Below are 24,797 nucleotides of genomic sequence, written 5' to 3' on the forward strand. Positions count from 1 at the left end.
CAGCTGAATGACAGCTTACCTAGTTCCCTAAAAATATACAAAAACAGGTGTAAGGAAAAATTGTGACAATTCATCCATTATTATTTATAATCTATTCTATTTACCATATTCATTTAGTCTATGACAAGGGAAGAAAAGATTTTGGCAGGTTATTTTTTTCATCATGAGTTTTTTATTGTTCTAACATTTTTTTGGGCTACAAGAGGCTGAATTGCGCCACTTAAAGAGCGATCTGAACAGGACCAAAAGCAAACATGTTTTCTTTAGGTGATTTCACCATGTAGATGTTAAAAATGTTTTTCATGTCTTTTCGAAAGAAATGTACCTTTAAACACCTGTAACAGGAGCTAATCTGCTGTTAGTTTCAGCAAGTGAAAAATATTGGACTCAGAGAATCAATGTTTTTCCTGTTTTTCTTCTTTTTTTAATCATTTGGTCAAACGTTTTTTTTCCCTCCGCCTGTCTCTTAGATGATATAAATATGTAACTTAGAAAAATCATCCTGGTCAAACTTTCTTTTCACCCGTTCAGTCATTAACAGGAAAGACAAACATTTAGAACTTGAAGATAAATCTCATGAATTGATTTTTCACTTACTGTACATGCATGCTCCACAATGAATATGTTTTTTAAAATGAGTATGTAACTGTAACTGCATTTGATATTCTTATAATTCTTACGAAAGGTCTGGGCAATTTGAAATTGACAGCAAAAACTAGAGAGGAATGTCAACTTCTATCTTTCTCATTGCTCATTTTTCATGTCTGTTAGGTAGTTGACAACATTTCTATACTATCTAATAATAGGTCTTGAAGTCATAACGCAATATTGCAAAACATTCAGTTGTCTTATATTTTAACATTTGCTACTTTTCTCTGTGCTGAACTGTCGTTTAAACAAAAGAAAAGTGATTTAAGACGTCTTTATTGACTCTGGGAGATTGTGATGGACATGTTTTATTTTTTTCCTGCGTTAATAGTCGTTACGAATAACTGAAAAGAAATTATGAAAAGGTGAATTGATCACGAAACAAATTATTGGAACAGGACAGAATATTTCAGTATCTTTAAGATAAAGAATACAGCAAATGTGCAAAACCCTTAGTCACACTTGAAAACTCGATGCATTGTGCACATGACCAAAGGTAAACAATATGTTGGTATAATTTGGATGGTGAATCAATGAGTCGCCTGGCTTTATCTGAGGTACTATATTGTAGAAGAGAAGTCTTGATGATGATCACTCACTCTGGTCTGACCAGAAGAAGAAGAAAAAAATGATCATGCAGGATCCAACAAGAACTCACATTTCACGTGGAAGCAAAGATGAAGCAATGCATCATGTGACATGAGGGGCACCTCCCCGGTTGGTTGGTTGATGGATGGATCTTTTTAGCAATGTAAGCATTTCCACATGTGACGGCATGGCAGAGAATGATGGCGGTGGGACACACACATTATAAAGATGAAGTATGTGCTTATTGAGAGATTAACGCTCAATGCCTCGCTGACAATATGCACATACTCAGTTCAGCCACAAGGTGGGAGAGTGTCTCCATAAACCACTTCAGTCCACAGGCAACATGCTGAAGACTTTAATTACTCGGTGCAGATGTGTCAAAATGGAACAATATTGAGATTTGCTTATGAAAGCACGTGGTCCAGTCTATGCTGTCCGTCTGATAAAATGGACATGATGCAGTGGGATTCCATATTAATTATTAAACTGATAAACTACATTTAATCCAACCCGAGTGCTTTGTTCCGATCAGATTCCACACAGTATACTGTGCATTATAATTTCGGATCTTTTTCCAGCCAGACATAAATACAACTTGGAAAGTACATTGAATATTTAAAAAACGTTGGACGACACCTGAAACCTCAGTACTTAAAGATGATTTTGTTAGTGCATCTGTTCTCTAAAGTTAACGGAAAGCCAACACATGCTGCCATACAGACGTCTCATCACAGCACGACTAGTTGCAATAGGTTAAAAAACATTCATGCGTTAACCACTGACCGCATTGGTCCGTGTTAAAATGTTCTCTCACAAAATAGAGACAAACTTAAAGGGATGGTTGTGATGTTTAGAAGTGTGGTTGTATGAGCTTCTTCTGCATAGTCAGTGTTTTACTACCGTAGAGGGAATATTAGACAGGAGTAGTAGCACTAGAGCAAAGTAATGTACTGCTGTGGATGTCTTTTAGACACCTAAAAGAATCTATAACAGTAGCCACAAGTGTAGCCATATTTTTCATATTTTCACATATTTCCTTTTCCGTTGGACGGACCTTTCAGAAGGGGAAGTGGAGCTATCATCCACACTCTCTTTCGAGCCACAAGACTAATTTGACAAAAACATAATTACCTCATATAACAGGAGTTGCTGGTCTACTGGTGCCTCCATTAGTTAGTTTGTGTTATGTGAATTTGTAGTGTAAAGGGTTAGTTCAGATTCACCAAAGTAAAAAAAAAAAAAAACTCGCGATAGAGGCAGAAAAACAACTCTTGTGTTCTGTGAAGTAAAATTACTACTTTTGTCAAAGGATATTATGTGGCTTTTGAAGAGAGCTAAAAAGGGCTTAAGTAATTCTTCAGAAAGGTCTGTCTGACAGCCAGGTAAAGTAGTGAAAATACTTTAAATATCTGGGTGTCTAAAATACACCCACAGCTCCCGTGCTGGTTCTCCATCTACTGTAGTAAGAATCGACCATGAAGAAGAACCACATAACCACAAAACACCTGAACTATCCCTTCAAACTGCAACACTACCAGCTGCTCACGTAGCTTCTTTTCAATCAAGTTCTTCATCATTCATCAATAAATTTCACAGTCTGTTACAGTTTCAGTCTATGTGACTATCCCCACCAAGTTTTAAAGACCTATGGCAGATTCTGAGATCAACATTGCTGAACATTGTTATTTTACTGATCATAACTGACCGAGAAGACAGCTAAAAATGTGCATGTTTGACTCCAGATAAATCATCTTTATGGAACATCTTCAAGATACAATATTGCAGGGCCAAGTGTCTTTGGGCCTACAGTACCACTTAAAACAGGTAAGATGGGAGAGTATGGCAGATGACTGCGTGAGGTTTCTGTGTTGGTGGAGGATGAGCTTTGTATACAGTACCTTCCACTTTGACAGAAGCGAGCAACAGTTGAAGAGAAAAGGAAGAAGAGACAAACAGGAAGAGAGAAGAGCAGGAAATGAAAACAAATAGCCACACAGAAAGAAAGAGACTGAAGCAAACGGCAGGGATAGCAATATAGGAGGTACACTAACACTCAATTACCAGAGCTCAGTATAAACATGAACCATCAAGAACAGGAAATACATGCACAATTCACATTTCATCTGCTGGACAATAGCACAAAGGCTGCATGTAACTAGAGAGGAGACATACATGTGGCGAAGTAGACGAGCAGACCAAACAAGGTACATACATCTCCGTTCATCAGCTTGCAGTCGTCGTCCATCTCATCAGCACTGTCTTCATCTGAAACGTCTCCCTCCTCTGCGTTCTCATCAATGTTGGGAGGCAGTTTCTTCCCCTGGTGGAGAAAAGTGATTGAAAAAAACTGATGGAGCTTCACATTATATAAAAAAAATAGCTGCAGAAAAGTGAGGTTAGAAGAGGTACGTCCTGGTGTCAAGAGGGCTCAAGACCCTGACCACGTGCTGTAATCACCTAGTTATAAGTCCGGCCAGGGATCATCGTCTCAGTCTGCCCTACTGCACCACATGTAATGTAAATGAACTCCGTAAAAATAATAGAGCTTTCTCTGAGAAGGAGCAAATACTGTTAACAGACACAGGCTGAGTCTAAATACTGCAAAACGTCTGAAAAAGGAAGGCAATCAACTGAGGGTATAGTGCAGAGTATTGCGCAGCGTATTGCATAGAGTAGGGCGTAGAGTAGGGCGTACTGTAGGGCGTACTGTAGGGCGTAGTGTAGGGCATAGTGTGGGGCATAGTGTGGGGCATAGTGTGGGGCATAGTGTGGGGCATAGTGTGGGGCATAGTGTGGGGCATAGTGTGGGGCATAGTGTGGGGCGTAGTGTGGGGCGTAGTGTGGGGCGTAGTGTAGGGCGTAGTGTAGGGCGTAGTGTAGGGCGTAGTGTAGGCCCCAAGACCGTACCAGGTACTATCCACGACTTTTAGTCATTCCATGTCCTTTCTGTTTTGCAGTGGAATTTGTGGTGGCTAATGTTAGCTTCTGATAGTAAACATAAGCTACATATGTGTGTTACTAGTATCCCTGAGTCACTGCTCTGACTGTTGTGTGGAACGTGGGTTTTCAAAGGAATGCCTTATAATTGGTTAGACATTGGTATACATCAGTATATCAAAGTGTCTCATTTATCTAGCAAGGAAATCGTTTTTAACACGATCAGTGTTGGGAATTGCAGAAGCCTTTAATCCCCTTCTTTTCATGGTTGTCTTGGCGTCATCTATCCTCCTGAGTGGCAAAGCCTTGAAGAGGATTTAGTGTCTGATTCTGTCTGAACCTGGTACCCACACTGCTGCAGGGAAATGGGAAACCTGCATAGCAGTGCTCTTCACAGTGCGTCCACATTGGTGCCACCGCTGACACTCTGTTGAGTCAGACAGGTAGTCGCGCTGGCAGAGCAGTCCTTACCGTGCGAGATACTGGCGAGGTGCCTTCTGTTTAGCGAAGGCACCTGGTATTTATAAAGCTTAATTAACCTCAATACTGTTCCCTCCCCTGCCAACAGAGGGCTGCTGCTGCCACTCATCCACATGCCTCTGCTGGTTAACGGGTTGCATGGCAAACGCAACTACAGTGCCAAACTAAACAGATGGTTTACATCAGCATTCACAATGAACACATACTACTTCTGAGTGAATTGTAAGGCACATTTAGTGGCAAATGTGACGCTGTGCATTGAAAACAACTGTTTTGCTTCAAGTAATCGGGAGGATCCAGAGAACTGGATACAGCAACGGAGTGCGCAGTGCATTCTACAACTTAATGATATAGATACAAGCTGATCTCTCTCTCCCCCTCCCCCATTTTGAGTTGCATACATTTTGTCACAGTCTAAATACGTATGCCTGTGTGTGTGTGTGTGTGTGTATATATATATATATATATATATATATATATATATATATATATATAGAGCCAGTTTGCAGTTACTACACTTTTTATTTCTTCCAACATTCTACGTTTTGTTTTTCATTCTCTTCTCCTAATCACATCGCTTCAGTCAGCCTGCTATCTTCTGCCTTTGAAGTCTGCTCTGTGAGGTTCAAACTCCTGATGATAAAACGGCAAGCTAAAATATTCGCCCGAGGACTGACTCCTGAGAGCGAGTCACTTTTCAAACATCCAGATTGTGCTTCTGAGGCTTTTCGCTCTGACTCTACCTTGACGAGGATCTTGCCCTTGAGTGTCGCCGGCGACGGCAACCGTCCGGACTCGTCAGCTTTGATGTTGGACAGGTCCAGTTTGTCCCCCAGGATCTCTGTCAGGTACTGGGCCATCTTCTTTTGCTGGGGAACACTGCAGTGGTTCTCAATGGACAGGATGACTGGGTAGCTGAGAGACAATCAGACAAAGAGCAGGAAGGGACAAGAGGACACAGTTTCATGTCAATGGAAATCTGCTACAGTGTTCGGAATGAATCACTCACCATTACTGAAATGTTCCTGTTTTATGAATATTCCCACTGACATGTACAATCTTTCAATACAGCAAATTCATTCACACATTCAGGCCTTGATCAGATATACACGTCACTAGAAACTGCCACCATAACAAGACATTGATTTCCTGCTCTCTTGTCTTGAGCTTCTTAGACCGCCCATGAACATTTAGATATTCTTTAAACGTTTTGACGCAAGGCCGTGGCCCAATCAAATCAAGCAACGGCTTTACAATTTTTTTTCTGTCTCAAACCTCCTTATCAAATAGCACCAAACCCAACAACTGCTTGAATCCATTTTTATTCCCATTTTGAATCCCATTTGCTCCACAGGTGCACCAATCTCGCCCAATGCACAGTTCCAAGGTGTTTTATTAAAGTGGCCTGTAGAAACTCACTTCTATCGTATCGAGGCCTAATGCTTGCTTGCCTACCAGATGTACTGTAAAGATTATCCCTATTTGCATGTACACAGTACAATTAAAATGATGTTATTGTAATTAATCTAATCTTCAGGGCTATTAACATTTTATTATTGAAGAAAGATGTATTTTTCTATCACTGACAGCAAAACGTACACCGGAGGCACATCCCTTTTTAGGCTTTTGTTCTAGTAGATCCAAATGATCCTATAGCTCAGTAAACAACGCGTCACCAAGCCTTTGGCTTAGAGCCACTTCTTCCTTTTGTAGAGGGCACCTTAAAATGCCCTCTCCAAGAGAACACCTCTGCTCTAACAATAACACTTCAGTGCTGGTATCGCTTGTGAGAAAAGACCAACACGATCACACTATCTGTGGATGAAATCATAATATAGACTCACAGTGACTTTTGACCGCCAAATTCTAATCAATTCATCTTTGAGTCAAAGTGGACGACTGTTCAAAGGAAATTCCGTGCAGGCGATGAGCCATGATACTTCTATTTGAGAAAACGGGCCGGATGGACAGACAGACAACACAAAGCCTCTGGCCCCGGCTGTCACACACTCCTCATTCACAACATATTACATGGAACCGTTGCCAGTTTCAGTCAGATGGGAGCCTCTTGTCCCACTTTTTTGTCCCCGTCAGCCCTCTGTGAAGCTCGCTTTTTATACGGCGCCCTGGAAAATATGATCGCTTCTTTGATGTTAAATACAGCCTTTCACCGCCTTTCCTTTCAGTTAATTCTCTGTAGAATATAGTGTCTACAAGTATGTTTTCATAAAAAGAAATACACATGGAGGATGAACAGGCACAGAAAGAGAGTGTTGCTGCTTCATTTTACTTGAGGAGACGGAATCTAAAAATAGAGATTTTTCTCTGCATCCTCCAGACTCTGCATTTGGATGAGATTATCACCTTCTGATGCAGATTTGTGAGGAGGAGGGTAAGGTGGTGGTGGTGTGTGTGTGTGTGTGTGTGTGTGTGTGCACACGTGCTTTCACTTCTCACAGGTGTGAGTAGGATTTTACATTGAATTACAGGAATATATTCCTGTCCATAGATACAGATGAGTGACAAATGAATAAAAAAAAAACATAAATAAATGAGCCAAGAAACATCAATGGCTGGGTCACAGAGTTTGATCAGTGTGACAATGATGACAGTCATATGGACTTAACAGACACCCTATTTCCATGCAGTTCATCACCTGCAAGATTTTGGAGCGACGTTGACGAATACAGGCTCAGAAATGCGCTGTGAATGGGATGTGGCGTTTCACTCCGGCACCACCCGCCAAGAAATAGGTGGACTTCATGCAAATGTCTTCTGTCTCTCGCCCGGTTGCCAGGGACAACCGGACGAGAGACACTCGAAAGCAACGGCGCCATCTTGGACGTCTTTGCTGTAACGGTTTTAACAATGTCAACATTTCATTTGAGCAGAAAGAAACCCACAAAGAAGATTCACGTGTTGCTAACATGCTTCATGATTAATGTTGTTGAAAATCACGTTAACAAACAGATATTAAAGTCAGTTTACTATATTACTAACACATATTAAAGTTTACTCAGTTGGGCCGTACTTTTACTTGTGTTTATCGTTTATAAGTTGGCGCCAAGAACTCTCTGCAACTACAAGAACTCAATGATGCCTCCCAAAAGAGTCAATGACTAATAGTTCATGATCTGGCCATATGAATATGTTTAACTTATACTATTTAAAATTCAAAGTGATGTGTCTTTTCGTTACAGGCCACTCACCCCTTTTTTTCCCGATTGCCATGGAGACAAACATACCTGCTGCTCGCAGCTAAAAAGTATATATTGTGCAGCCCTACCCTGACCCCATTGAACATCTGTCATATATTCATGCATCTGTATTAGATATACAATGCCCATATGTGTAATTTAGTGCATCTGCAGCAGCAAACTTGTCTGGTCTCTTAATTTGATTAAGCATTTTTTTTTGTCTTCACAAAATGTGACAGCGGTGCTGCGATTGTAGAAGCAGGAACAACCACAAAAGTGGTTTTGAGGAAATGCAAGGTATTTTTTATTACATTCTGAAGCCGCTGTGGAAGCGTCATGAAATGGGCATTCTCTCTGCTGACCAGCAGGGGGCAACTCCGGTTGCTAAAAGAAGTCTGATTGTAAAGAAGTCTATGAGAAAATGAGTCTACTTCTCTCTTGATTTATTCCCTCAGTAAACATTGTAAGCATGAGTTTATGTCTCAATCTCTAGTTTAAAGTCTTCTTCAATACAGCATGATGTTCATTTAGTAAATGATGATCCATTTAGAGCCAAATAAAGCATAAAGCAGGGTATACTTAAGGGCGGGGTTACTGTGATTGACTGGTTGCTGCCGCTACCAGTGCCGTTACAGCGTCTCTACGTCACTCCTCATTCCAATTATGGTAACTTCTGTTCATTGGTTACAAAAAAAATAATATGGCGACAACCATAGTACAAATGGCGATGGCAAAATTGCAGAACTTCAAAACGGCAGTTTTTGTTTGTACGTCAACCTGTCGTATCACTTCCAGTTGCATAAACAAAACAAAATACCAAAAAACTATTTGCCGACTTGAACACTGCACCCACTAACTAATGGGTGACATCATCATAACTACATTCACTTCTTATTTACAGTCTATGGTAACAACCATTAGGAGACAGTCACAACCTTAACAGGCGTACGATTGAGATCAAAATTAAAGCAGAGTTTGAATATGGCTGTCGGCCACGTCTTCAAATAGAGCGATGGTGGAAAGCGATACGGAGCTAGGGAGCTCGGAAGCTCGGGAGCTCCAGGCTACCGTTCACCTCCACCCACACCTCCCTTACCTGCATTGTAAGAGCAGAAGGATGACGATAATCGTTAAATTGGCTATATTCTTTGTTCTCCCCTCCTGACTCTTACTTTACTTAGATCTTTAAAAAAAAAGTTTCAGACATCTCAGAACAAACTAGTGAAGCTGATTCTTAAATCGCCTTTCCCTGCTCATTTTAGCAACTCGCTCAGAGTGGGGGAGAAAGTGTCATGTATTAAAGTGTGTACTGTTCACATGAGTGTCAATAATGTGGTGCCTGAATATTTATGTAATGTTTTTTCTCGGGGGAAGTGACATCCACATAGTCAGATTCAAAAGCTGTATGTGAAAAGACATGTTTTTCTATCCAGCAGCAGTTTTGTGGAATGGGGTCCCTGCAAGCTTTAAGGCCTCCCTAAAGAGCTGGCCGAGTAGCAGCTGGTTCTAAATATAGCTATTGAGTCGCTGGAGTTGCGGTAGATCATAAGTACCCATCTTGTTTGTTTTTAGCTCTTCATGCATTGTTGGGGAAACTGTGTCTGGGTTAGGGGAACATGTGGTTTTTAAGAGCTTTTGAATTGGACTAATTTAGATCAAGCTGAGCTGTACATTTCATATTATATTGATTCATGTACTAATATAAGGGAACATACAAGGTTATTTCCCTCTTCCTGTCCATCATCTCTATCAAATGAAAAGTAAGAACTGCAGTATCTATATAAAAAAAGGTTTTCCTCATACATATAAAAAAAGAGGTATTGCAAAGTAGAGACTAAAAAATCCACTAAATAACAAGGGAAAAAGACATGACACTGTAACACCAACCAATCTTTAAAAGCCTTTAAATCCAGACACAGTGCACCCTAATGTTTCAGATGTAAAGAAGCTTTGGGACGTATTAAGCCCATCCAACCCTGCAATTCTATTCCATGGCTCATTTCCCCCATTTTACTCTGTGCTTTTACAATCCAACAGCCTGTGTGATGCAACACTGCGATGTGTACACGACAGCGTACACGCCCATGTACTGCTGGAGATGTCTCTCACATGCTTCTTAAAACCATACACACACACAGTCAATAAATAAGTAAATAGAAGATAGTGTGTGTTTGTGTGTGTGTGTGTACATACTCATTCTTGATGAAGGCGTACTTGTTGATGGTCTCGATGACGTCTTTGAAGAGGATCTTGGAGGTGAGGGTGTAGCCATGGTGCACGATGGGCTCACCATCCTGACCGTCCCAACAGTCCACTGTGGACGGACAAGGAAGAGACGGTCGTTAGTTTTTTTTACTCCTATTCTATTTCTACGTAGAGTATCAAAGCCTAATATGTCTTCTTCCCTTTCGCCAGAGAGCTCCATTGTTGTCAAAAAATTATTTAAAAATCACATCAATTTTAACTCAACCTCACATACACCTTTACCTGATACCCCAAAAACTCACTGGAGCATCAAATAACACTATAACAGCTGTTTGAGTAATGTTTGTTAAAAAAATTTTTTTTAAAAGATCAGCTGCTTGAGCCTTTTTCAGAAATTACACTATATTTTTGTCTTAACAAGACAAAAATATAAAATGCATTTAAAATGCATGTCTTCAGTAGGAGCTAATGGATTTATATTGTATTGAGAGACGGACCAAAGCATTGTAGGTTTTGGACAGTCATTTGTTGACTAAAAAAATAAATAAATAAGGAATGGCATCCTGAACCCCATTCCTAATGTAGAAAACAATGTTTTCAGTGTGTGTTCCATGGGTCAATGCTGACCTTCTACACAGCGACAGCCGGCCTGCAGCACCCAGGCGTACATGTCTACCCTGGACTGGGACATCAGCTGGTCCCCCATCAGGTAGGTGTTGTGAGAGGAGGCGATGAAGTAGTTGCACAGCGGCTGGTTCATGTCCTGATTCACGTTGTAGTGTTCTGGGTTGAAGATGTCCCCCGCTGGGCTGCGCATGTAATTTGTAATACCTGAAAGAAAGTTTATCAGATTCCTTTTTACAACACGTTTAATTATTACTTTTAATTATTATCAATAGCAAATAACATATTCAATTCAATAACTTAACCTTTTATCACTAGAGACATTTGGTTGTTTTTTTAAATTCTGAAACAATTAATATTTGGTAGTGATGATCAAGACTGATGTTGATTTCAGTCTAGTGGAAAATAATATGAACAATCGGATATAGATTTTTTTTTCCCCTCGAAGGAAACAAGTGGGAATTTGTTATTTTTTTATTTATTTTTTATCTGACACTGTACAATTAATAAAAACCCTTTTGCTAATCTTTGACATATCCCAGACTAAAACAATAATGATATCCTCCTAGTATTTAGTATCCAGAGAAAAATAACTGAAGTTGGTTAAAACATTGAACTTAATAATATGAAAATAATATGAATATGTAATTTATTGCCAGACATGTTTGTCCTCTAAGGATATGAGGAGCAACTCATTTAAAGGGATGTATTAATGTGCTGACAACGCAAATGGAAAACATTCATGGCACTACTAGATGGAAGAAGTAACAGCATTGAAGGCAAATAATTGACATTAAAGTGGACTTACCATCAATTCCCAGAACTCCTTCCTTCTGGTTCTCAGAGCAGGGCTCAAACTTGTTGATAATCTCCAGGCAATGGTCCTTGGTCACCTTGGTCATCTACAATTTACAGACATGCATGTCAAACACAATACTACGTATGTGCTAAAAAACAGAACCGTAATAAATGTATTCCTTATGGAGACTAGGAGGATCACATAGCTATGAGATGTGCCTCCATGTCATCCTCCTGTCTATCCACGTAGAAGCATTTAACGGTTTGTCTGGCCTTCTGGTTGCTGCTATTTAAAGCCGCCCGATAGATCAATCAGATCCCATCTCTGTTAATCATTTAAAAAGGGGGGCGGAGCAATACCAAGTCTCTCCCCTCAGCCGGGACTCTCTTATAGTGTGTCAGTGGGTTTGTGACCGTTTAAACAGCGTGAGAGAGCCAGGCTTTAGCTCACAGGTTCATATCCATGCAACTAAATGTTTTTACAGTCCCTCGTCCAAAGCACTAAGCATAGCCCCTTTCATCGTAATCTGGATGAGCATGCCAAAGCTCTGAAAGACATGGCTGTTGACACAAGTCAGTGCTGTTGAGTGACATGACTGTAGTTGTACTTCTGGAATTCATGCTTTACCACAATCTACCACAACACAAGCTCAACACAAGCCATTGAGCATCGGTTTCACCGACACCAATTGTTTGTCCGGTCTTATGCTGTGTTCACACCGAACGCATCAAGATTTCGACGCGTGTCGAGATTTCATGTAAAGTCAATGCACAGCCACGTCGCAGCTGCGTAGATGCGTATTTTCCAGCGGGCAGCGCGTCAGACGCGTAGACGCAGCACGAACAGCCTGCAGGTCGCGGAGCGAACTCGGGTCGACGCGCGAGTTGAAATTTCCCAACTCCGGCTGCAAAAACGCGTGAGTCATAGTTGCGTCAGCCAATCAGCGTTGAGATGGTCCGCTCGTCACTGCCGTCCTGCCGGTGCTGAATCAAACTGCTGCCGATCACCCGGAAGGAGCTGATAGTGGCTTCATTCAGGCTGTTGTGGGACTACGAATACTATTATGAACCCAGACACCATGAAGTTTATGTTCACACGTTTTTGTGACTTCCACAACAAGTATAAAGCTGATCTAGTGGTTATTTCATCTCTAGTCTATAACAGAAAAGATCGCTTTTTTCAAGGAGATAAGCGGTGGAGATGAGCCACGCCCCCTTTGTGGCGCCGCAATTGCTGCTTTTGGTGTGAACATACTATTTCTGGACGCGCGTTGAAAAAAATCTCGACGCGCGAGATTTTTTGGACGCGTTTGGTGTGAACACAGCATTTGGCTTCTCAGACAATTAGTTATATATTTACACTACCGTTCAAAGGTTAAGGGTCACCCAGCCAAATTTTCAGTTTCTTTGAAAGTCCTGGCATAGAATAACCTTCATTTCAAAGAACAAGAATAGACGGGCGAGTTACACATGAAAGTTGTTTTTTTCTGGCCATTTTGAGAGTATAATCAAATCCACAAATGTGATGCTCCAGATACTCGCTCAAAGGAAGGCCAGTTTTATAGCTCCTCTCACCAGCACAACTGTTTTCACCTCTGCTAACATCATTGCACAAGGGTTTTCGAATGATCCATTAGTCGGCTAAGGCGATTAGCAAACACAATGTACCATTAAGACACTGCAGTGATAGTTGCTGGAAATGGGCCTCTATACACCTATGTAGATATTTCATTAAAAACCAGACGTTTCCATCTAGAATAGTCATTAACAATGTAAAGTGTATTTCTGATTAATTTAATGTTATGTTCATTGTTAAAAAACAGTGCTTTTCTTTGAAAAACAAGGACATTTCTAAGCGACCCCAAACTTTTGAACGGTAGTGTATGTCACAGCCATTATTTCTTAATTTAGGCCCCTATATGTCTATATACGTCTAACAGTAGGTCTTCATATATAGATTTTCACTAATATGTGAAGATGATAAATTATGATGACTAGTATGATTACAAGTTGGGTCCAACTAATTAATTGTGTTCTCTTCTGAAACCAAACATTCAGCCTGTGGAACATGGTTGAGTTTGGACTGTGTGGGAACAGATACTGGCTATTCTGCAAAAATACATTTCAGCCTGTTCCAGAGAAATACAGCAGCACATTAAATGTACCTTTGAATACACAACTCTTATTTCTCATTGGGGGCACAAAGAAACAGATAGCAACACAAACTGTAGTTAATTATTCCGGCAGAGACGACTCAACTGGCATCGTGGCATCATTTCCAACTAAATTGCTTCCACCACGCTCTAATAACAGAAGGATGGCCATCTCATTCACAGTGCCAGAACTAAACGCAGAGTATAATTGGACAAAAATACAACCCACCTGAGCAGAGCCGACGGCGTCTGGCTATCCAAACAGAGCTATCTGCTTCTAAAGTGACTGCTTCTACACCTTAATCCTGCTTGCCAGAGTGCAAATTAGCTGAAGAAGCGTGCAAACACTTTTTCAATAAGAACAAGCTGTTACGCTCATTTGCTTCTTTTTCTGCAATGGTATCATTAGTGAAGAGATGTACTTTATCAAAATTCCCCTAACAACTGAATCTCAAATAATCCTAAGTGTTGGTAGACTGCTATTGCAAATATCCCTGTAGGTACCTCACTCACTTTTCCACAATAATCACCCCTTGAAGGACCAAATGGACACTAGTTTAAGCTTTTGACCTACCAACTCACATAAAAAACAGGGTGCCTTGTGAGTATATAATGAACAGAAGTTTGGGAGAGCTGAAATAATACAAACCGGTGCCTTGATCACAAGATGTTTCGTCTAGCAAGAAACACGGCAAGCAAGAAACGCTTCCTGCTAGAAAAACGTGTCACTAGAAATGGTTCTCACTAGAAACGCAGAGCTAGGAATGTGCTGAGCCGTTATTTCGGACACAATACGGTGGAATTGCTGGGGTCTCCTTTCTTTTTCACAAGAACATTTTTTTCTCGTGTTTTTTAGAAACATAAAAAAAAACTTTCAGCGCAAAGCACCCTTAAAACAAAAGCTTGATTTAATTCAAGCTTTAATACTTTACTACTTCCTTCTAGTTGTGACAGCGGTAAACAATAGAGAATGTAGACATGAGGTTGACATCAGCGAAATTTAATTATGATGGACTACATAATTGAACAGCAAAGCAACGGTAAGAGCTTGACACAATCCATTTTGTTCCCCATTAATCACATTGGATCGCCGGGTTAGAAACACAGCACCACTTCACAGGCGCACCACACCGTTTTGCCAAGGCTGATTATGAAGGTACTCGTCTAAGGATAATAATGGCCTAAGATTCTGAAGCAGCCCATGAGGGGCTGTTGAATTTAATTGGTTCAGTATTCAGAAAGCACCTTGAGCACCAATTGGCAATTGATCGTATACTACGGCATTAATGAAGTGGGATGATAGTGACAGAAATATCCGTGCTTATAAGGATGTCGTCTACTTTCACTGTTTTGTATCTTAGATTGAAATTATAGGAGAAAATTACTAAAGACTAGAATTCATAACAATGGGTTATTTCTCTACACAGTTTTATATAAACATTCAATGTCAACCTCAGTAGAAACTGAGAAGCTAAAATGCAGACCCAGTGTGTACCTTTTGCTCAGTCTCCAGGAAGCGGGCCAGGTCATCCGTGTCAAGGTGGTCTTTGTGGTTGCTGTAGGTGAGCATGAGGAGGTACAGATCCCTGCGGGTCGACATCATCTTGTAGAAGGAGCAGAACTCTTCAAAGTCCAACGTTCCCTGATTGTCATCGGTGTCTGCCTCCTAAACACCAGGTACAAGAAACACTTTTAATTGTGTTGATTGTACCCGACTTTCACAGTCTTTCACAGTGGACAATTTGTCTGTTTCACATGCACTTAGACCCAGTATATAAACATAATGAATATGGTAATAAAGTTTGAAATCACTGCCTCTTCACTTTCCAATATATCACCAATGCTTTAGTATCAAAAGTTTTTAAAAAAATTGACATTTTCTGTATAGGTTTTTGTATCCCTGATGTTTAAAGATAATGCATAATTAGATTTAGTTTGAAACATTGTTCCTTTTATCAGTTTTAGTCAGACAACCTACAAACCAATGCTTAACATTTAACAATATGTTTTATGTCAATTCTGTAATGAGGAAGAGGAAGACTATTGTTTTTTCTATTCCCCATGTTTCAAGTTTGTGGACAAATAAAAAAAAACCCTCCACATAACACTTTTATATTTAAATCTCCAAAGAATCTTTTTGGCGAATATCAAATACAGATTCTGTTGGGTACAATCGTTATGTTCAAGGATAGATTTAGATGCGTTCTTGATTCAACCATTTCCTTTTTTAAGAAAAGCCATTACAAAAGTAGCACAACACAATAGAAAATTAGAAAAGTGTATTTTAATCACTGAAGGTATTATATTAATTTATATGTATTATCCTTTGTTATTTTTTGCCCCTTTATTTTTTTATGAAGCTATATTGTCAGTTTTGTTATGGGTATTATTGAGCATGTCTTTTTTGAATAAGAAAATGTAATGATAGATTTTGTTTCAAAAAGCCACTTACATCTTAACCTTTTCATAAAAAATAAAGGTTGTTAAAATAATATTGGTGAAACTTGTCATTATCTACCATAACACTAGTTTGATCATTTCCAAACTGTTATTAGCTCATTTCACAATAATAGATTTGGATTTCCAGTCAAATTTCTGTCAACCTACAAACGGCGTGGACAAGGCTAACGAGAACACAGTTGGGGGGTCGCACCATGACCCGTGTAATCCTTGGCCCATCTTTTTACTGGAGCAGACTGTGACCGGCTCCATATGTCAAGCAACACTGGAGGCAGCAACTCACTGGAGGGCAATGACGTCTGTGCCGGTCAGAGCTTGGCCTCTGAGCAGCTCGGTGTGCTACACACACACACACTAAGCTCAGAACAGTGTATGAGCGAGTGATACATCAGATCTAAAATAACTTTCTCCTTCCACAAATAGTAAATAGGATTCTACAGCCTTTTTGTCATGATTTCATCATCAGATCTCCAACTGTAGAAATGATTGCAATGTGTGGTGGGAAAAATTTAAAAAAAAAAACTTTAAAAAGTTGTCTTTTCGGAGGAGACATTTCCCAGAAATCCATGACAAATGAAGTGCTAAAGTGCTGCTTGAAGATCTTCCCACCTCCCTAAAGAGTTGTATTCCTTTAAGTTTAAATAAATTCAGTAAATAGTAAATGGACTGTACTTGTATCGTGCTTTTCTAGTCCTCCAACCAGCGCATTCACACTACTTGTCATCATTCACACCCATTCGCACACTGATGACAAGGGCGACCATGCAAGGCGCCACCTGCCTGTCAGAACTAACTAATATTCACACACCACAGGAACAGCCTGCAGGGGCAAATTGAGGTTCAGTATCTTGCCCAAGGACACTTTGACGTTGATTGAACCACCGATCCTCTGATTGAATGACGAGCCAGCTTGACCAGCCTCTGCTGAAATGTTGCATTTACTTCTATAGGGAAGCAAAAACTAAATCTGATGATCCATTTTCTGGATCTGATCTAACTCGTGTTGTGAAGGGATGAATTGCCAGGAGTATCTCTCTAAATTCCTGATTATTATTATCATTTCTTTTCCCCATTTGTCAACAATTGAGATAGAGATTGTTTGTCCATTTAGAAATTCCTTTCGTCTAATGTTGTGGCAGACAGAAGGAATGCAGTCTGGCACACATAAACACTGTCATGAGTCACCTCAACTAACAGGGCAAGAGGATTAGAGAAGGCCTTCTAAATCAAAACTCGTTCCGCTAACACATTCAGCCTCCCAACCGTCATCACCGTGCTCTTCGCCCGACTCCGCCAATACACAGGAAGCCAAATGACTCAGACGCAAGACAGAACACCTCAGGTCAACACACTCGCATGTTGGTTTCGTATTCATGTCACTTAGTTGTCACCAAGTTGTGACTGAGTGACACGCAAGTCGAAAGGCACAGATGCATACAGACATATTACGCACACCGCACAGGTTATTAGACAGTAGCATCAAACTCTGCATCATACGGATTCATTATGCTGTTGTCTTTTATATCAGTGGCGATATGCGAAAGGTCACAATAAATAACGAGACGTCACCATTTTTCATTCTGTGAAGTGAAGGAACTTTTTATCCTCTTCCCATTCAGGACACGTCTTAGCACCGAGAGGATAGCAAACTAACATAAGCCCAGCTGCATAGCAGAGTCTTTTTATTGGACAGAAAACAACAATTTGGCCTTATTCAAGGCCATTCATTATGCATGAACCTAGGCACTTAAGTTGTTAGCAGGCTTGTGCCCTGTGTTTTTCTTTTTTCTTTAGCTCCACAGCTAATATGGATTAAATCATCAGTTAGAATCGCAGCTTCCTCTTCCTATGAAGCTTGCCCTGCAGTCTTCGCTGCAATTGATCATTGAATGAATCCTCTGCTAGAGAAGCAAACTGCTTTGCTGTCATTTACAACTGCAGCTGTCACATCCAACCTGCTGCAACAACACTCCACTCTGTCAACACCAGACAAGTAGGGGTCTGGGGATTCATACTTTTCCATAATTTCCGACGAATTATGGGGCCAAGTGTTGTTTAAAAAATGACGATGTCAGTGGTAATACCCCTAAAGTGATACTGGTACAAATAAAGTCTTTCCATACCCATCATGTGAATGGAAGCAGTTTGTGTATCCAACCATCTGGCTAATCCCCGGCGCACTGTACATCACTCATACAGTTGTGCCACTGATGATGATTGTTAAAAATAGGACTTAAAACCGTCAGGCAAATGACCAAGACTGGTTCACATCATTTTGAGAGAGAACTGAACTTATAACCAATAACCAAGGCTCTGTTGCTGAGGCAAGACAGGCAGGTGGGCCCGGGGAAGAAAAAAAAGGAAGTTTTTATTACAATTTAGAATTTCTTTTTCCTCTAAGCTGTCTGTCCATCAATTCTATCAACGTTTTTTTGAGTTAAATAATCTAGTCAAAATGTTTGTTTATAGATATTTGTAGATATAAATATCTCCAGAACTAACAATATTCTTATCAGCCTCTGCTGAAACGTTGCATTTACTTTAAGAATTAGCAATGTTAGCATGTTAACGAGTTCAATTATTATAGTTTAGTCTAAATTCAAGGTCCACTAACAAGTGTTTGGACTTATTTTTTACTGCAGCTTACATTCTTTGTCAGCTAATGGCAATGTAATTGATCAAATAAATTTTGATCCTCCTTCGTTCGGATAACAATTTTTAATCCTATATTAATCAAATCAGTTAAGTTAAAATAATTTTTCCTCAGAAGTTTAAATACATTTCAACCCCGGTTTGGTTCACTATTGAAGTCCTAAAACAACGATGTGGTCTTCCTTCCTGGCTACCCTCACAGTAAATCGCATCACATGGGAGTGTTGAGTCTTGTCTGTGTGTTAAGTTTTGCCAGACATTTTATGATGAAGCCGAGTTCCCCTCTGACGCAGAGGAAGTATGGATCAGGTTGTTCTTATGTGAAAAATGTAGTGATGGACTTTAGGGATGCAAAAGACCAAAGTATTGTAGGTATATTTCATTACAATAAGACGGTATGAAGTAATCCGGTATCCAGTCAGACACTATTTAAAATGTCACAAACAGCCGCAAGGTTGAGTTTTTCCGCTCTGCTTTGGTTTACAAGTTTCCCTTATGTTATTCTGAGTTCATTCCTTAAAAGAACACTTGAGAGGGAAGCCTCCTGGTGCACATAAAGAAGGAAAAAAATATATAAAATCATGTAAACTTGCAAGACATCTTAAGGATAAAAGCACGACAGCTAATATAGACTAAATTACTCCCAAGGCAATAGCATTAATTATGTATCACTACTTGACAAAGCAAAAGGATGAAGCGGTTTTGCTTAATTCTGGGAACCTTCACTTTGTTTCAAACTATCAAAGCAGAAAAAGACAGTAATTAAGGATCACTGCCACAACAACCAGTGCAGGTTATTCCCTGCAGGTTTAACTATGATCATCCAAATAGCAAACAGCTGACAGTAACTGAGTATACTTTTTCTGGACTGAAAGAATTAAAGTGATTTAGGTTTCATAGACTGAGATATGAATTGGATAGTTGAGTTGTGCTCATTTACTGTTTATTACACGTTTGTCTGATGTTAATCTATGGGCACCTGGGAAGATGAATATATTCTATTCCAGTTTAATCTCTGTACATATGATGGGACACTCCTTTACCCTACTCTGCAACGTATATTATCAACAGTACTTGACTCACATTAAATGTACTGGGCAATACTGGGAACTACCATGTATGACTCATACCCATAAAAGGGTTTAAATGTTATGGTCATACTTTGAATTTATTTTGTTTGTTGGTGTATTTCATAACATTTGTCTTTTTTTATTCCATTTTCTTTCTTCCTTCCTCATTTGTTTGATGTATGTGATACGGCAGCTGCAGCGCTGTCCCTCTGGGATCAGTAGTGTCTGTTAGGGCGCTCATCTTTTAGCCAAGTTTTTAGAAATATTTTTTTCCTTTTTTAATTGGTTTCATTCATCTCCCACAGTTTGCACACCCACCCAAACACTGTCAGAGTAAAACCATTTTTCCATCCACATGCTTCCCAGACTGAGTTGATCATGAGCTTGAATGTGTAATTTCATGATTAGAAAAAAATTATAATGTCTTTGTTCGTAAACAAAGGTTGGTTTGATGAAATGTAATTTAAAGTTTCAACAGATCAAAAAACAAAGGCATCACACATCAGCAGATTTCTAATTCAAATGCTAACAGCGTGCTAAGCAGACCTGCTTTCCAGTTTCCATCGTGCATATCTCACAAACAGAGTGAGATGCACCTCCAGAGAATAATCTCGAGCTACAATGGCTGTGTCTACTACCGAACACTTACGCACTTTGAGCACTGACTTTCAGTGCTTAGGACGCCACACTGACGAAACCAGCAATTCAGTGCACTGAAAGTACCCAGATGGCGCACTGCAAACAGTCAAAAAATGCAGAATATCAGAACATGTACGGTACAGACTTTAACCTGGAAAAGTGTTCTGGTCCACAGAACCCTCCCATTGAAAGTAGGTTCAGGCTAAAGAACTGGTCAAGAGATTGTCAACACATTATCTCGAATGTCTGCAGACACATAAGGGGCCAGATCGGTCTTTGGTGTGTTTACCCAGCATTAAACAGGAGACCATCTGTGTCCCAGCAGAACCATATGGGGGACAGTCAACATGCCGCTGGACTTAGCGACGGCTAGCTGCTCTGTTGGATGAGGGTTAAAACAACACATTGAATGCGGCGGCATGCTGATCCCTCTGCTGAGGAGGAGAGTTGCTGGCTGAGCTGTGCGCTTGCCAACATCTGCAGCGGTGGCAATCCGTCAGAGTGTCTTTACTGCGAACACACAATCTGTCAGGAAGTGAGGACACACTGTAGTCTCAAGGGACCTGATGAGCCCACTTACTGTCTGCTGCTCATTAGCTGGACAGTTTTATGAAACTTTTACATAATTTCTCATTAAAATGGTAGAAGACAACATTCCCTTTAAGTCATATGCAAAGAGGATTTTTCTATCCAACAAAAAAATTAACTTGTTCTTGCTCTAGAGACACTCAAGAGAGACTCCATTTGAGAAGTGGGCGTACTCATTTACTAAATAAACATCATGCTGTATTCAAGATCTGTACTTGTACATGTGTAATGACAATAAAGTTGAATCTAATCTAAAGAAGGAACTTGAAACTAGAGATTGAGATCATAAATTTATGTTTAGAATGTTTCCTGAGGGAATAAATCAAGAGAGAAGTAGAGTCATTTTCTCATAGACTTGTATATAAACTTCTATATCGCCCCTGATGGTCAGTAGAGAGAACGCAGGTACAAGCCACTTTTACATTTGCTTTACTTTTTTAAAACCAGCGGTTGTAACCAGGGTTGAGTAATAAAAGCAATATTGTCACTGCCAATGGTAGCTCGGCCACCTAAAAATGTTAGCGGCGAGTGTTTTAACTACATCTTTTAATATCGGTTCAGCTCACTTGGTGCCAAAAAAAAAAGCTACAAGGTACAATCAATCACTGACCACTTCTGGACCTCTGTTTCCTGTTACACTGTTTTCATGTTTCCTTAATGTCTTTTTTGGTCTGTCGTTTATATTTATCTTTATATCTAGCTCTTGTATTGTAAATAAGTATGAAGCGCAGAATCAGGCGTCAAATTCCATGAATGTGAAAATGTACATGGCCATTAAAGCTGATTCTTATTCTGATGGACAACCAACACAAGAAGAGCTGCAGGCAAGTACCAGAGTTGAGTAGAACCGTGCCTCTACCATCTATCTACTATTATATTGATTATTTCATCACCTAAAACTGAGACCAGAACCAAACCCCTACAATTACTTTAAGACCCAATCTGACTCTACTTACGAGGTAAATTACAGACACAAGCTCGATTGGACACAGCAGATTTATGTTGTATTTCCTCCATCACTGACCATTAGCGTGCCAGAAAAATGCAACTCATCAGCTTGTCTCTGTCTTGCCACTCAGCAGTACGTTATGCGCTTACAACAAATTAAAGCCATGGATGCAGAAGACTGGCAAAGTCTATTTTACATTTTTAAAAGGCACTAAACAAGCTGCTTCTTTGTTAGTATCCATTGGGTTTTGGGTAGCAGAACTCAAGTGTGGGTTCAAAACTCAAAAGTGCAGACTGAAGGTCTTAGCTTTGACCTATTTCGTTGCTGACAAATATTGCTAACTGCCATTCAATCCAGCCTGACCTTTGAAGCAGTGTTTCCCTAGAGTCTACCTCCAGACTTTATTCAATAAGACTTACCAGCGTTTTGTCCTCTGAGCGTATATGTACTGCAATCAGCAGCTTAGGAAGTAACAACTTATGAGATTCTAAAAGGTTTTTAACTGTTATTTTGAAGAATGTACAGGAAATGTGACGAGGCAAAATAAGCTGGTCAACAGTTGCAAGTTTGGTGAGGCAACAAAAAAATAGATTTCAATAAGTTTCTCTCTCGCAAATATATTAAAATCCAGTCATTGGAATTTGGAAGTTTATGCCGATGCACCAATATCCTGGTGTGGTTGTGACATTTGGTTAGCATGATAGTGATACAAGTTTTAGATTTGCTTCAAAGTGGATGACGTTCAGTGCAGCAAGTTACCGATTGGCTTAAAAAAAATGATGGTTAGGATTGAACCTGCAGGTTTTACACCCCAGGCCACCGTATCTGGACTCTCCCATCCCCCGATGAGGCTCAGCCCTCATAGTTTTTGTACCTTAAACATCTGCTTGACCTTCTGTCGGGGCAGGTTGACGTTGAGCTTGTGCAGGAGCTGCAGCACCTCGCTGATGCTCAAGCTGCCATCACCATTCTTATCAGCCTCGGTGAAGGTCTGCTTCAGCCATGTGATGACACGTGGGTTAAGGAAAGGCAGCGTGAAGATTCAGAAAATTTACTCGGTGGTTAGTGCACTTTCTGCTGAGGATTCTGAGATGAACTCAGCCATCACGCATAAATAAAACTCAACAGATTTTAGCCCTGTATAATGTTGATTATGAAACTTTACATATGACAGACATCCTTCACAAGAAGTTGTGATCTTAAATAACCAGCCAGCTTATCAAACGAGCTGTAAAATCAAAGGATATTGGTCTCTGGTGCGCTGCCTCTTAGCCAGGCCGTCCTCATCGCTGATGCCTGCCATCAGATACTTGAGGCCCGTGATCCAGGTCCGTGCTTCCTCACCAGTGCCAGACACCAGGTCCAGGGACTCCATGTGCTCACCGTAGTACAAACTGAAGCAGCAGTTTGGGTCGAAACTGCCCTCGGAGTAGCGCTGGAAGATCTCGGACTGCTTCCCTTCACGCACCTCCCGGACGGAGTCGACGGAGACTGTCGGAGAAAAGCAGATTGTCAGCTAGTCAAGTGGTGGAATGCTGCACTAAACTTCGGAGGGAAATAATGTACTTTTTACTGCAATACGTTAAGCTTCCAGTTAGTAGTTACTCCTCAGACAGAAACCATTGGGTTAGAAAAAGATGATGCGCTGTTCCAATCCAATAACGTAACTCTTTAACAGGAGCCATTCTAACACCTCATGACTATTTTGGCTTTTGATAATTAACGTACATCTTTGCTGCCAATACTTGTGTACTTTGTGAGGGAAGAGTTTCACACAGGCCTTATAGTTGTAATTAACTACTTTTAAACTGTGTTGTTGCTACTTTAACTTCAACAAACGTCTCAATCGAGGAAGAAGGTTTTGAGGCCTTATGTGCCATCAGAAGCTAACACACACACACACACACCTGCACACACGTCACACTTGCAATAGAGCAAAACTCTAAACTGTTTATTAAAGCCAACATACCCTTCTGCAGTCTTTAGCATTCTATTGGTTTTGAGAATTCCTCCCTCTGGGCAAGATAGTGAATTAATTGTTGTGGGCATAGGGATAGTTTAATGGGGCTTTATGATATGCAGGATTAAAAATAGTCAACTCAACGAGCAGAGCGAGAGAGCGCTCTGTTTATTAAGATGCAACATTCATGAGATGGTAATGACATTTTACGGTAAAACTAGCCTCAAGCCATTCATTAGTTTCCCCCCCATGACGGCAGAGCGCACAGTAAGCACTTCTGCTTCCTTTTCAGCCCGCGTGCCATTTTTAAATTTCTGCTGGGGTTCAACCCCCAAAAACCACCTCTGCGCAGAGGAGATAAACATCTCTCATCTGTCTCCCTCAGTCATACATGGATGACACATTGTTTACATACATGCTCATTAATTATGCAGCCACACACAGCCTCCCTCAGGCCGCACGGTATAGAACCTGTGGTTTTATGGCAGTCTTATGTGAAAATATGAGATGTCGAAGATGTCGTCAACATGACATGGACATGCAGCTGCTGAGCTGTGCGTTTTCCCACGTGGCTGTCAGTGTTGTCCTCAAACCCTGCAGCTGAAGATAAGCATGGACACATGCTTCTCCTGACTGCACAATGTGTATAAATGATGCAGAAGGCTGCACTAGGTATCTGCTTCATAAAGGCAACCTCTACTACTGCTGCTGTGGGATGAGGTTATCAGGTAGTCTTCAGAGACCTAAGAGTTAAGCACAATTATTTACATACAACTTAAAAACACATTTGAAGTACTTCCATTTGCTTAACCTATAATTACAAAAGCCTCAGATTCTGGTGCAGAA

The 24,797-nt window shown here is 40.4% G+C and overlaps 1 protein-coding gene across 5 annotated transcripts in view; it reads right to left on the bottom strand.

The window, feature by feature from the left end:
- Positions 1-24,797, bottom strand: part of plch2a (phospholipase C, eta 2a) — a 126,187-nt gene that overhangs the window by 19,205 nt on the left and 82,185 nt on the right. For all 5 annotated transcript variants that reach the window (XM_068597011.1, XM_068597010.1, XM_068597009.1 and 2 more), the window contains 8 exons: positions 23,237-23,482; positions 22,866-22,993; positions 15,129-15,299; positions 11,491-11,584; positions 10,686-10,889; positions 10,047-10,167; positions 5,400-5,571; positions 3,452-3,559 (listed from right to left, as the gene is read on the bottom strand). In XM_068597011.1, coding sequence (XP_068453112.1) covers positions 3,452-3,559; positions 5,400-5,571; positions 10,047-10,167; positions 10,686-10,889; positions 11,491-11,584; positions 15,129-15,299; positions 22,866-22,993; positions 23,237-23,482 — 1,244 coding nt within the window. The remainder of the gene's footprint in view (positions 1-3,451; positions 3,560-5,399; positions 5,572-10,046; positions 10,168-10,685; positions 10,890-11,490; positions 11,585-15,128; positions 15,300-22,865; positions 22,994-23,236; positions 23,483-24,797) is intronic.

Source organism: Clinocottus analis, unplaced genomic scaffold (genome assembly GCF_023055335.1).
Source record: "Clinocottus analis isolate CAN_PGR_092001 unplaced genomic scaffold, fCliAna1.0.p SCAF_4, whole genome shotgun sequence".
Lineage (NCBI taxonomy): Eukaryota > Metazoa > Chordata > Actinopteri > Perciformes > Cottidae > Clinocottus > Clinocottus analis.